General features: G+C 39.3%; 1 protein-coding gene across 1 annotated transcript in view; it reads right to left on the bottom strand.

The window, feature by feature from the left end:
- Window positions 1-2993: 2993 nt before the first annotated feature.
- The window catches only part of LOC117527492 (aconitate hydratase, mitochondrial-like), a 35832-nt gene continuing 24642 nt past the window's right edge, over window positions 2994-14183 (bottom strand). The window contains exons 16-18 of the mRNA XM_034189865.1: window positions 13077-13209; window positions 9844-9965; window positions 2994-6404 (exon numbers count right to left, since the gene is read on the bottom strand). Of these exons, the coding sequence (XP_034045756.1) occupies window positions 6273-6404; window positions 9844-9965; window positions 13077-13209 (387 nt within the window). The 3' untranslated portion in view covers window positions 2994-6272. The remainder of the gene's footprint in view (window positions 6405-9843; window positions 9966-13076; window positions 13210-14183) is intronic.

Below are 14183 nucleotides of genomic sequence, written 5' to 3'. Positions count from 1 at the left end.
CTGCATACACGAGCTTACTCTCACGAGCGCTGTAACCATTTACGACAGTTTGGTTTTACGACGTGCCGCAAAAATTTAAAAAGACAGGGCCACTAGTCTAGAAATTTAAACAAAAATGTTTTTTTTAAGCATGTATACTTACAAATAAAATATAATTTTAAATTTGTCAATGATATTTTCCTTATTGGTTTGTTGTTTGGTTTGTTTTCAGAGAAATTAAAATAAATCTTGAGTCAAAAAAAACACTGAAAATTGAATTAACAATTTCCCTAAATCAAAAACAAATGTACTCCATGATCTTATCCAGGCATCTCGCAAGAAGTAACAGACATATGCTCCAGCAACCACCATGGGATGGCTATCACACCTAAAAAATAGGGCTCGACTGTACAGTGTATGCCTACTAAATTATGAATGGTTGGTTTTGCCACCCCAGAGACAGCGTGGCCCAAGGCCTAAAAAGCAGTTTTGGTACATTTCCAAGAGATTCTGGCAAAATATCTAGCAACCTCGGCATGAATTGCAGTGTTTAACCCAAACTACTAGAGAGACAACTACTAAGCCACTGGAATCGCTATATAAACAAACGTTAAAAATTTTAGATAACAAATCTATGCAATATCATCACTGCAGGATTTTAGAAAAGCTGCATCTGTTCAGTTTTGAGAACTATAAACTGTTCTCTAATCTGTGTCTTATATGTAAGATTTTGAATGGATTGGCTCCTTCCCCATTATGTGAATTTGTTAATATTCGCCCGGTGCAGTCCATAAGATCTACCAGAATATCTTCAATAAGAGACTACTCTGTGCCTTTCCGTCGTACTGCTTTTGGTCAGTCAGTCTGATTCTATTGGAAGTTTTAAGAACAAATTGAAAAATTTTCTGAAAGGTACTCAATTCTGCAACCAGACTTTTTTTTTTGAAACATTATGTAAATAGGATTGTGTGAATGTGTTTTGTGTGTGAGTGTATATCTCTGTGTGGGTGATTTATAGTTTTGCAGCTTTGAGTTTATGTTTTGTGATGTTTTATTATTTATGTTTTAACTGTGATTTGCAAGGGACTGCAGATGTAAATTAGCTTTAAGCTAACTCTGGTACAATGCATCAAATGGAAACATTTATGTTTTTATTGTACATGGTCCCTTTACAAATAAAGGGGGAAAAACTGCTTTCAGCAGGAAGAGCAATCTACTAACCTGGGGAAGCTGATAGGCAGTGAAAACCACTCTCGTGAACTCCTCAACTCCACTGACAGCCTCTATTGAAGACGAAGAGTTGTGAGAACTTCAAGGTGGAACTTGGCATTATTGGCTCCATGCCAATTCACATTTTGGCCACTAGGGGGCAAACTAAAGTTCTGCTGTACTAACTTGTAGAAGTCCCAAGGCTGAGTTTGTACTGTTCTTGCTTTAAAGGTGTCTAGGGAATGTGCTCCACAAAAAAAAAAAAATAATAATAATAATAATAATACCTCACTGCCCATCCTCTCTGGTAAAAATTATACACTAGGATAACAGAATGAAGACTCTTTAAGTGAATGTCAAACCTCTACTTCAGGTGGAACAAACTGGATCAAGACAGGCAATGGAAGAGTGGACCAAGTCTTTGCCCTTGAAAGCATCCGGTTGGGGGTCATGGTCATTTGTCCAGTCTACATGTTTCATAATTTTGGTAAAGGCATATGATGCCAGATGCCTTGTGACAGATTAATCTTTTGTAATGATGTTTCTTCAGCATGACATCTCCCATGTGCACTCTTGAGTTTGCAGCTATAAAGAGGATCAGCACCTCCGATCTGAAGGATATGGCACACACTGGAAATACTCATTCTCTATTTAGAGTGAGATACTGAAAAAAGAAATTATGAATCTAGGGTTTTTCTTTAAGAATGAAAGAAAAACACAAGAAATTTATAGCAGTAATAACAAAACTCGCGTTGCATATTTGCAGAAAAAAAGATGGTATCAAAGGTTCTTGACCAAAGATTTGGGTTGAGATGTCAACTGACATAAATGTTGCACTTCACCTTTCAAAATAAAATTCCCTCCGGAGGAGCCTAAGGTGTGCATATCCAACATAACAGTGACTTCAATAAAAACATAAATCCACCCATGTCTGCCTCATCATCTTTATTCATTTTAACAATTTATCTTGTAAATGATGATATATCATTTCCAACCTTGCAAGCTTTAAAACTGCAAGGACTTTCAAAGGTACATTTAGAAAATCTGTTAACACAAAAGAGGATTCATCAATATGAAGGAACATACCATAATATGTAATTATATAATTTCTGAGCAAATCATTCATGTTAATGAAATGGTATATAACCGATTTAACAGATCAGAGAAAGCCTGATCACACATAACTCACCTGAGTGCAAAAGCACAAAACATGCAGGCTGCCACACAATTTGTTTAAGAAAATTATTCATCACTTTATAATACCTTCAAAACTCAAAGGCAGGGACATGTGAACAAAACATGTTACATCACAGCATTAGCAAACTGCTCCACAAGTGGCTGCACAAAATGTGCAGGCAAACAAAACAAGAAAATAAAAAATATTCAGTTTCTAACAAATTCTACAGGAACCATACTGTCGTACAATCAGTGTCCTTTAGCATGTTTTACAAAATTGGTGTTGCACAGTAGCCAATTTTTTTTCCCCAGAAACAACTCAGATAATCGCTATTCTGTAACAATTCTGACGTTCAAGGTTCATTTTTAATATATGGCATTTACTGCTATCAATTGATCAGGTGCGTTTTGAGATCATCCTCAAAGTGGTCAACATTTTTTTAAACCCAAAAGGACAGAGTGAGTCACTCTCTCCAAATAAGTATTAACACAGAGCCGCTGACCATTTCAACTTATCTCTGTCCACTAACCAGAAGAAACGTATAAAAACACGTCACCTTCAATAAGATGAAGTCCTTTTTTTCCTCAGACTGATAGCTACAATCTGACCAGAAGTCACATTCAAAGTGTTAATTGTGATTCAATTTAATAGCGAGAGAGCAGATGAGAAAGTTTGTCATTAAATGGACAGGCAGTCTACAGCACGTCTCCCTGCTCACTATACTTTATTATACATTATATGTACACACCTACATTAACTACAACTACTGTGTGTGTGTGTGTGTGTGTGTGTGTGTGTGTGTGTGTGTGTGTGTGTGTGTGTGTGTATATATATATAAAAAATGTCACAATTTACACACAGATCCACACTCAAAGCTTTTCAGTCACAAGGTGACTCCTCCAGAAATATTTCAAATCGTTAATTCTGCAAAAGCACAATGAACTGAGAATGAGTTACAGACTTTCTGAATGGTGAATTAATAGTCTCAACTGCAATGTCACACAAAACAGCTAGTTAGGCCCAAGACCTTATGAAACATATGTAATGGCACTTTCATATGTGTACTGTAGATATATATTTTTGCAAAACTGGTTGACTGCAAACTAAATGTAGTGTGTGAAGGTCCATAACAAATGTTATTAATCTTTTTTTTTAATGTAAAAGATGATAAAGAATAAGGAGAAAGGCATGCTTGAAACAGATTCCTTAACGCTACAAAAATGCCAGTGTTAAGTGTCTGGACACTAGGTTGTGTTACGAGTAGTTTGGGTAAGAAGTTAGTGACCGAACCACCACCCAAACACACATTTAAATGATGGACAAACGCATCTGATCATTTCACAGTACAGCAAGACAGTGGCAGCTCCCAACCAAAGTGAGACGAAACGGAACATTTTAAAGCAATACATCTAACAGGTCTGTAATGATTTCTTTGAGAGGGTTGTGTTAAGGTGATAATTTACAAAGATACACTGTGGAGTTTTCATCTTTGTCTTGCTTTTGACAGTAGCTTCATTACTTGTTTTAGTCTATGAGCTTAAAGAGCAAACAAAAACTTTTTTTTTTTTTTTTACATTTTGGATAGAAAAAAATAAATTTCCGGAATTTGAGGTCATAAAAATATGACACAGAGTACTCAAACATTTGTGGACCTATATCCAATACATATACAGTCTTTCTTGAAATGCATCAAAAATAAAAAAGATAGAAGGCACTCAGAGAGCGCAAACCTCTGCCTAGGTCACATTCCCCTCCGCCAAAATACTCAATTTCATTTTAAATTAGCATCAAATGTCAATCCTCATTTCCAAAGAATGTATCTGTATGCTCATAAAATTTCATCAAGATCCATTCATAAATTTTTGAGCTCAGTCTCACTGTAATCTCTCATTCTTCTGGATCCTGGATCCAGAATATGTTCCAGATTAACTAAAAAATTCTGTAAATTATTTCATAGGACATTATTCACCTGCTCACAAAAAAATGTTCTCAAAGTTCATTATTTATAAATTTTATAATTAAATGTTCCTGAATGCTTAAATAAAAAAATGTCTTCTGAATGGTGGATCCAAAATATGTTATGGTTAAAATTCAAAATACAATACCTCATTTCCTAGCACATTATCCATCTGTGTACTAAATTTCATCAACATCCTCTGACAATTTTTTGAGTTAAATGTTACTATGTACCAAACATTCTATTGGATCTCAGTTCCAGAATATAATCTGGATCACCTCCAAAATGTAATCACATATTCACTGGGACATTATCAATCTGATCACCAAATTTCATTGAAATCCATTCATTACTTTTTGAGTTATCCTACTAAAAGCCATACAGACCAATACAGGTGAAAATACTGCCTCCTTGGTGAACGTAAGAATCACACTGGATTTTCTGTGGTTCAGATATGCAGCTGCAGCTCTGTGCATGTTGCAATTCCACAACAAACATGTTGCACCCGTTGCATATTTTTACAGTTAGGATTTTTATCATTCACCATAACATGGATTGGATTTTTAGAGATTTTCTTTCCCACCGTGTCAAATGAAAGTTACTTTAAAACAAATATTAAACAAAAACGTGGCTCTAACCAAAAAGCAAACAAGCAAACAAACAAAAAAAAAAATGCAATCAGCCTTAGAAAGATGCAATTCTCTGCTTACTGTGCATCTTTATTTTCCAGCAGCACAGCACTGCAGGCTGTCTCACCAAACATGATGCCTGTATGAGGCAAGCAGTCCACACCCAGCAAAAAGAGGCACGGTGAGCAAAGACAGACTGACAGAGGATGGCTGATACTATCCTACAAACACTAAGAATAAACACAGGTGGACGGCAGGAAAAAAAAAAAAAAACACAACAGTAAAACATGTTCTGGTTTGTTAACCCAGTCCCACTGGAAGGCTTTCACATAACTGGTTGCTATGCAACAGCCCGAACAGGGAAAGTATCAGCCCGAACGTACCAACGTATATCACAGTGTAACTCAACAAAAAATGCAACAACATCATGCATCCCAAGATCAGGACCAAGCAGCATCAATCTGGTGGTCAGATTTCAGATACTGCTTACAGTTAGGGAAACAGGACGTTCACGTACCTCAAGGTGGTAACTCATTTGTTTCTATGTGCAATGACTGAGAACCACTTATCTAAAGTCAAAGCCTGCATTCCAGTAGATACAGACAGAACGTGAAAGATAAATGGCGTGAGCTAAACACAGCCTTTAATCAGCTTATTTAGTTGTTTGGAGGGAATCAACCCAGACCAACATGAACAGGTTGTCAACTTGTAGAATAAACAAGTTAAACAAATCAGATTTTAAACTGCATGGTGAAAAATTCTTCACTGAAAGGAGAGACACTCTGCTGCTCTTCACAAAGTTATGACTGATGTCACGGACGCAGATTTGAGTTATTTGTGTAATTACATCTGCCAGCTGGAAGTTTATCAGAAGAAAAAGAAGAAGGGACTTTATTGGAATTGTACATAAAATGAAGATTGTCCTCTGCACTGAACCCATCCTAATTACAATTAGACACAATCCACCCACCAGGAGCAGTGAGCAGCCACAGTCTGGCGCTCAGGGACCAACTCCGAATATAGAGACGCTGCTTTGCTCAGGGCAGGGAAAGCAGCAGACCCTAAATGGAGTGTTTTCACACTGTGTGTTTGTGTGCGCTTTTAATCTATACAGCGACTGTAAGTTTGTGTGTGTGTTTCACGTAACTGAACATGACTAAAGCTTTCCGTATGTCATTATAAATAAACAAAAAGTCTGGTTCCCATCTACCATTCGTAATCATCTGTTATTCGTTTTGAAGTCCTGTCCTACTGGAGCACTCATACTTCATCCACCTTTAACCAAAGCCCTTCAACGGCTCGCCACCTTTCTCTTCACCGCTTACTGAAGCTCCTTCATCCGGTTGAGGGCAGAGCCCGCCTTAAACCACTCAATCTGTGTCTCGTTGAAGGTGTGATTCAACGAGATGGACTCCTGGCTGCCGTCGCTGTGTGTGATTACTGCTATCAGAGGCTACAGGAGGAAACACAAGGCAGATTTTTCAAGAAAATTCTAGATTATTCAGATTTATTAATTCATTCATTTATTTATTACAACCCCAATACCAGTGAAGTTGGAACATTGTGTAAAATGTAAATAAAAACAGAATACAATGATTTGCAAATCCTCTTCAGCCTATATTCAATTGAATACACCACAAAGACAAGATATTTAATGTTCAAACTGATAAATTTTATTGTTTTTGTGCAAATATTTGCTCATTTTGAAATGGATGCCTGCAACACATTTCAAATAAGCTGGGACAGTGGTATGTTTACCACTGTGTTACATCACCTTTCCTTCTAACAACACTCAATAAGCATTTGGGAACTGAGGACACTAATTGTTGAAGCTTTGTAGGTGGAATTCTTTCCCATTCTTGCTTGATGTACGACTTTAGTTGTTCAACAGTCCGGGATTTCCGTTGTCGCATTTTGCGCTTAATAATGCGCCACACATTTTCAATGGGCGACAGGTCTGGACTGCAGGCAGGCCAGTCTAGTACCCGCACTCTTTTACTACAAAGCCACGCTGTTGTAACATATGCAGAATGTGGCTTGGCACTGTCTTGCTGAAATAAGCAGGGACATCCCTGAAAAAGACGTTGCTTGGATGGCAGCATGTGTTGCTCCAAAACCTGGATGTACCTTTCAACATTGATGGTGCCATCACAGATGTGTAAGTTGCCCATGCCATGGGCACTAACACACCCCCATACCATCACAGATGCTGGCTTTTGAACTTTGCACTGGTACCAATCTGGACGGTCTTTTTCCTCTTCTGTCCAGAGGACACGACGTCCATGATTTCCAAAAACAATTTGAAATGTGGACTCAACAAACCACAGCACAGTTTTCCACTTTGTGTCTGTCCATTTCAAATGAGCTCGGGTCCAGAGAAGGTGGTGGCTTTTCTAGATGTTGTTGATGCTTTTGCTTTGCATGGTAGAGTTTTAACTTGCACTTGTAGATGGCGCTACAAACTGTGTTAACTGACAACGGTTTTCTGAAGTGTTCCTGAGCCCACGCGGTAAGATCCTTTACACAATGATGTCAGTTTTTAATGCAGTGCCACCTGAGGGATCGAAGGTCACGGGCATTCAATGTTGGTTTTCGGCTTTGACGCTTACGTGTAGAAAGTTGTCCAGAGTCTCTGAATCTTCTGACAATATTATGGACTGTAGATGATGGAATCTCTAAATTCCTTGCAACTGTATGTTGAGAAACATTGTTCTTAAACTGTTGGGCTATTTTTTCATGCAGCTGTTCACAAAGTGGTGATCCTTACCCCATCTTTGCTTGTGAACGGCTGAGACTTTTGGGGATGCTCCTTTTATACCCAATCATGACACTCAAGTGTTTCCAAACAGGTGTTCTTTGAGCATTCATCAACTTTCCCAGTCTTCTGTTGCCCCATCCCAACTTTTTTTGAAAAGTCTTACAGGCACCCATTTCAAAATGCAAATAGTTGCACAAAAACAATAAAGTTTATCAGTTTGAGCATTAAATATATTGTCTTTGTGGTGTATTCAGTTGAATATAGGTTGAAGAGTATTTGCAAATCATTGTATTCTGTTTTTATTTACATTTTACACAATGTTCCAACTTCACTGGAATTGGGGTGGAAATTCAAGCAGGGGTGGTGGCCAAGTGGTTAGTGCGCTTGGTTTTGGTTCCCAGATCAAAACCCACCCCTGCCACATTCCCCCATGTAATGTGGAGTTGCGTCAGGAAGACCATCCGGTGTAAAACTTGTGCCAATTCAACATGTAGATCCACCTTGGATCTGCTGTGGTGACCCCGAGTGCAAACTAGGAAGCAGCCGAAGGAACTTACTATTAATTCATATTTTTGAACTTCACCTTCCAAATACAGTCTCAGTGAGATGAGGTTTGTTTAAACCTGGGTGACTGATCAACCCTCTCACCCTTGTAGATGACACTGCACGCTCCAACACATCACTAGTATTTTGTTGCACCACCTCTGGCTTTTATAACAGCTTGCAGTCTCTGAGGCATGGACTTAATGAGTGACAAACAGTACTCTTCGTCAATCTGGCTCCAACTTTCTCTGATTGCTGTTGCCAGATCAGGTTTGCAGGTTGGAGCCTTGTCATGGACCATTTTCTTCAACTTCCACCAAAGATTTTCAATTGGATTAAGATCCGGACTATTTGCAGGCCATGACATTGACCCTATGTGTCTTTTTGCAAGGAATGTTTTCACAGTTTTTGCTCTATGGCAAGATGCATTATCATCTTGAAAAATGATTTCATCATCCCCAAACATCCTTTCAATTGATGGGATAAGAAAAGTGTCCAAAATATCAACGTAAACTTGTGCATTTATTGATGATGTAATGACAGCCATCTCCCCAGTGCCTTTACCTGACATGCAGCCTCATATCATCAATAACTGTGGAAATTTACATGTTCTCTTCAGGCAGTCATCTTTATAAATCTCATTGGAACGGCACCAAACAAAAGTTCCAGCATCATCACCATGCCCAATGCAGATTCGAGATTCATCACTGAATATGACTTTCATCCAGTCATCCACAGTCCACGATTGCTTTTCCTTAGCCCATTGTAACCTTGTTTTTTTCTGTTTAGGTGTTAATGATGGCTTTCGTTTAGCTTTTCTGTATGTAAATCCCATTTCCTTTAGGCGGTTTCTTACAGTTCGGTCACAGACGTTGAGTCCAGTTTCCTCCCATTCGTTCATTTGTTTTGTTGTGCATTTTCGATTTTTGAGACATATTGCTTTAAGTTTTCTGTCTTGACGCTTTGATGTCTTCCTTGGTCTACCAGTATGTTTGCCTTTAGCAACCTTCCATGTTGTTTGTATTTGGTCCAGAGTTTAGACACAGCTGACTGTGAACAACCAACATCTTCTGCAACATTGTGTGAAGATTTACCCTCTTTTAACAGTTTGATAATCCTCTCCTTTGTTTCAATTGACATCTCTCGTGTTGGAGCCATGATTCATGTCAGTCCACTTGGTGCAACAGCTCTCCAAGGTGTGATCACTCCTTTTTAGATGCAGACTAATGAGCAGATCTGATCTGATGCAGGTGTTAGTTTTGGGGATGAAAATTTACAGGGTGATTCCATAATTTATTCCTCAGAATTGAGTGAGTCCATATTTTTTTCCCTCTGCTTGGTCTAAAAAAGTAACCGTTACTGACTGCCACAATTTTTTTTCTTGATTTCTTATAGTGTTTCTTAAAGCCAGAAAGATGCCATTTGAAATGACTTTAGTTTTGTGTCATGTCTGTGATCTGCTTTTTTTCTACAAAATTAAACAACTGAATGAACATCCTCCGAGGCCGGTGATACCATAATTTTTGCCAGGGGTTGTATAAAACAAGATTGTGCTCTGGCTAAATATCGACTGATGGTGGATATTGCTCACCTTGCCGGGCACAAATGATTTTAAGACTTTGATTGAAATCTTGTCATCAGGGAGGATTTTTTCATAGTCATCAGGGTCGGCAAATGTCAGAGGCAGCAGTCCCTGCTTCTTTAGGTTAGTCTCTGTGGAGAGAAGTAGAAAAAGTAAGTAAGGTAATGTACTTAGGTAATGTAGTACGAGGCAGACAACAGCTGAAGATTCCTCCTGGAGAAGACGTCAGTCCATCAAAGGTTATGTCCCCAACCAAAACTGGTACCTATTTACAGCTGGGTGGACAGAGATAATGCAGATTATTGTATTTTCCACACTATATTTTGCACAGGAGTATTGGTTCAAAATTCAAGACTGTCATTGCACACTCGTGCAGTGTACAGTAGCACAACGAGATTTGGGGCATAGTCCTCCTCCACGGTGCAAAAGAAAAGACAAAAATCAAAAATCATAAATAACTAAACAAGGTATGCATTTATCAAAGAAAGAAAGACACTATATACACATTGAAGGGCTAAAAAACAGAGACAAATCTGTTATGTGAGAAAGATTATTGCACATGTTCATTGTATTAAAAATGTATTGCACATACATTTGTTATGCAAAAAAAAAAAAAAAGGTTGTACATGCATTTATTTGTACTTATACATTGCGTCAGCTGGTTGCATTTATCATGGCAATGGCCCGACTGTAAAAACTGTCCCTCAACCTATTAGTCCTGGCTCTTATGGCGCGTTCACACTAAACGCCATGTGAGTGACGGCGGAGACAGGTTGCCATGTAATCCCTATGGAAGGACGGGTTGTGGCGCCACAAAAGTCCAAGCCATGCAATGCTATGCGATGGACACGAATGAAGCGATTTTGAGGGATTGGCGCGTTTGTGGCGCGATATTGTGTCGCGTTACCCTCCTCCCCAAGTTGAAAAATCTCAACTTTTTCATCTTGTCGCGCTGCGATGACCAATCAGGGACTGGATATGTAGTGACGTGGAGATATCTGGAGTTTATACTTGATGTGGACATGTCCTGTTTCTGGCAGCCAGCCTGTGAGCAGGACTTACGTTCCTTTTGTCCTTTATTTCACAATTATGACAGAGTTTGAGGGGAGATTGAGCAGCAGCACCGCAGCAGCAGAAGCAGCCAGTTTTTTTTTCATGTTCGCGCACAAACGAATCGTCCGTGAAGATTATTTTACTTATTAACTACACAGATGTATAATAGAACAAATGGTGACTGGTTTATAACACAATTATGACAGAGTTTGAGGGGAGAGTGAGCAGCAGCACCGCAGCAGCAGCCAGTTTATTTATTTATTTTTTTTAATTGTCACATGTGCGTGCATGAACAGGACAGGAGGTCCTCAAACTGGGTCCTGGAGATGCGGAAGTACCACTGAAAGCGGCTTTCATCCAGACGCAGCTCCTGCAGCAAACTCCCCAAACTGGGAACGTCTCATGACGATGTTGTGAACCCAGGGATGGCGCCGCTGGCGACGTTTGTCAGCTTTCCACAACAAATAGAGCACAGCAACTTGCTCCGTGTGATCAAGGTCCGCCATGTTGACTTGACTGACAACCGGAGCTGGCGAGCGGAATGAAAGCTCCTCCTATTTGATGACACATTGGGGCGAATTTTCGCAGCGAAAGCAGAGCGACACACTGGGCGATGGTGGCACTGCGTGGCGTCTGGTGTGAACGCGTCATTAGTATTCTGAAACATCTGCCAGAGGGCAGCAGCTCAAACACCCGATGTCCTGGGTGTGTGCGGTCTCTCATAATGCTGTGTGCCAACCTGAGACAGCGGGTGCTATAGAGGTGTTCCAGGTAGGGGACAGTTACATATGTCCAAAAATTAGAAATGAAGAGCAAAAACCATTTAAGCCACAAAGGCCTACAAGACATTTATTTTTGAGTGGTGCTACCAGTTTATGCAACAAGAAGCAACATTAATTTAATCAGTGCATTATTTATTTATTTATAATGCAAGCTCTGTGTTAGCAAGCACAAGCTAAAGAGCTAATTAGTGTTATTGTTCAAGGCACAAAACATGAATAAACTCGTCTCTAGGGGTTGGTAAGGACAGACCTTACTTGTGGGAAGCGCCTTGAGGCAACTTTGTTGTGATTTGGTGCTATATAAATTAACATAAATTGAAACTGAAACTGTTTCTTGTGGCTACTTAACACATAATCAATGTTCAATGTAACAGAACACTTAACACAAATATTTGGTGCATAACTTATTTACAACAGAAAAAATGAGTGTAACCTGTGGCGCTGCATTTGTGTTATAAGTTGGTCAGTCTGTAACCACTGTAGCGCCACCCCACCCCACCCCCCGCCTTCTGGCATTACTTCCGGGTAGCTTCTAATTGGCTATTCAGTCATTGGCTACAAGGTCGTGTATTGTACAACCAGGTGTAACCAGTAGGCTAACTGACCTTCCTGGTTCTCCGTGTACTCTGCGTGCTCCATGTTCTCAGGCTAATTAGCTGTGAAAGGCAATAGGTGTCCGTCTGTCTGCCAGACATTCTCAGGTAGTAGTCTGGTTGTCTGTCGAAGGCGTCTGCACGCAGTGCTAGGCTCCTTTGTGAAGAGCTGTCATATGGATTTTCACTGCCATGTTGGGTGAGATGCTGAAAGAGCACACTGCACACTGTTGTTCTAATGAGGAGACATGAAGGTGAATCTGCTTGTGTATCACATGAGTTAACTCAGTCATTATCCCATGATTCAAATGTATGAGGTCAGGTGTGTTTGAGCTCGACAGGTGTGTAAAGATGTGCCCATATATGTACTGTAAGTCTGTGTAGGCAGGTGCTAGGGGTTCCATGCAGAGTCAGAGATTTGCCAATGCTCCTTTGCTGATTAGAAGTTGATGTAATTATCTTTTGTCTTCTGTGTTTTGTTTATGTTCAGTCAGTCAGCATGGACAAGTGTATGGTTTTACTTTAGTGCTGAACCTGAGAAAGCATCAATTAGCTTTTTACCTGTACTGTTGTTAAATAAATTGTGTTTATTTTTGTACTGAAATCACGTGTGTGCTTTTACTGTATTGTATCTGTGTGTGGGTCCTCTTGTCTCCAAATAAGGTGTTTGGAGGGTACAGACACTTCAATAATACACATTAATGCTGACAGTACTATCAGTATGACAGACAATAAGCATTTGTTGTGTCAGAACATATCCTGAGAGACAAACTACCATGTGCACTGCTGCGTCTCTCTGCACACTCAAACTCACCGTGGATCCTGGCAAAGCTCTTCACAATAATGGCGCGCCCTCCCAGGTGCCGTGGTTCCAGGGCAGCATGCTCTCTGCTGGATCCTTCTCCATAATTTTCATCTCCAACCACCACCCAGCTCACGCCACTGTCCTGAATGGGATTATACCAAGAAACAATTATCAAGAACAAAAAGAAACGAATGACAGTATATTTACAGAAAAGACACATACAGTGAATAAAACAGCAACACATAAAATAAAATAAAAATTGCTTACACTCGATAATTTCCAGTTTGGTAATTACAATTAAATACAATTATTTAAGATTATAAAAATCAATGTATAGTGTAGCGTGCACTGTGTAATCCAACAAAATTATCATAAAATCTGTGAAGTAGTTGTTAACATTAGTAGGTGATCGGAAGTAAAGTAGTTTCAGAAATGAGAAGGTGATCTAGAAAAAGGAAAAATGGAAAAAAGGAAAAAGAAACCATTGTTAGCCAACATGCCAGGAGCAAAATGGGTAATTTTTTAGTTCCTAAATCTACCAGTGAGAAGACAGACTTTGGGGCAACCAAAAAAAAGAAGAAAGTAGAGGACGATCTTCGTTTGCTCCTCTCCACAGTGCATCCCCGCATCAGCCGCCTGTGAGCATCAAAGACCCAGACTCATTGCTCACAATACACAAGAGGTTAGACTAGATGAGAGACTAACCCCCAATCTCAATTCTCTTTTGTACCCCTTCCCCTTCCCTTTGGCCCTACCCCTACGCCTACCCCTTTAAAACAAGGGGTAAGGTGAAGGGGTATGCCACTAGCTCTCTGAATTGAGACACCCCTCTACCTTAGGAGAAAAAAAACTGCCCGTTTCACTGTTTGTTAATATGGCAACCAAAATGCAACTTGTTGCAGTAGCCTGTTTGCTCTTTTTCTTTTCTCACCTTTCTGTGTCAATGCAAAGAAATAGAAGTCGCAGATTTCTTCAACACATCGCAATCATGTCATGTTAATTAAGGTAATTAATTTGTAATTTATAATAATAATAATTAATAGTATTATTAATTAATTAATTAATTAGTAATACTATTAATTATTATTATTATAAATTACAAATTAATAGTATTAA

Source organism: Thalassophryne amazonica, chromosome 16, assembly GCF_902500255.1.
Source record: "Thalassophryne amazonica chromosome 16, fThaAma1.1, whole genome shotgun sequence".
Lineage (NCBI taxonomy): Eukaryota > Metazoa > Chordata > Actinopteri > Batrachoidiformes > Batrachoididae > Thalassophryne > Thalassophryne amazonica.
The sequence above is the reverse complement of the archived record's forward strand: the minus strand, read 5'-3'. Positions and strand labels throughout refer to the sequence as shown.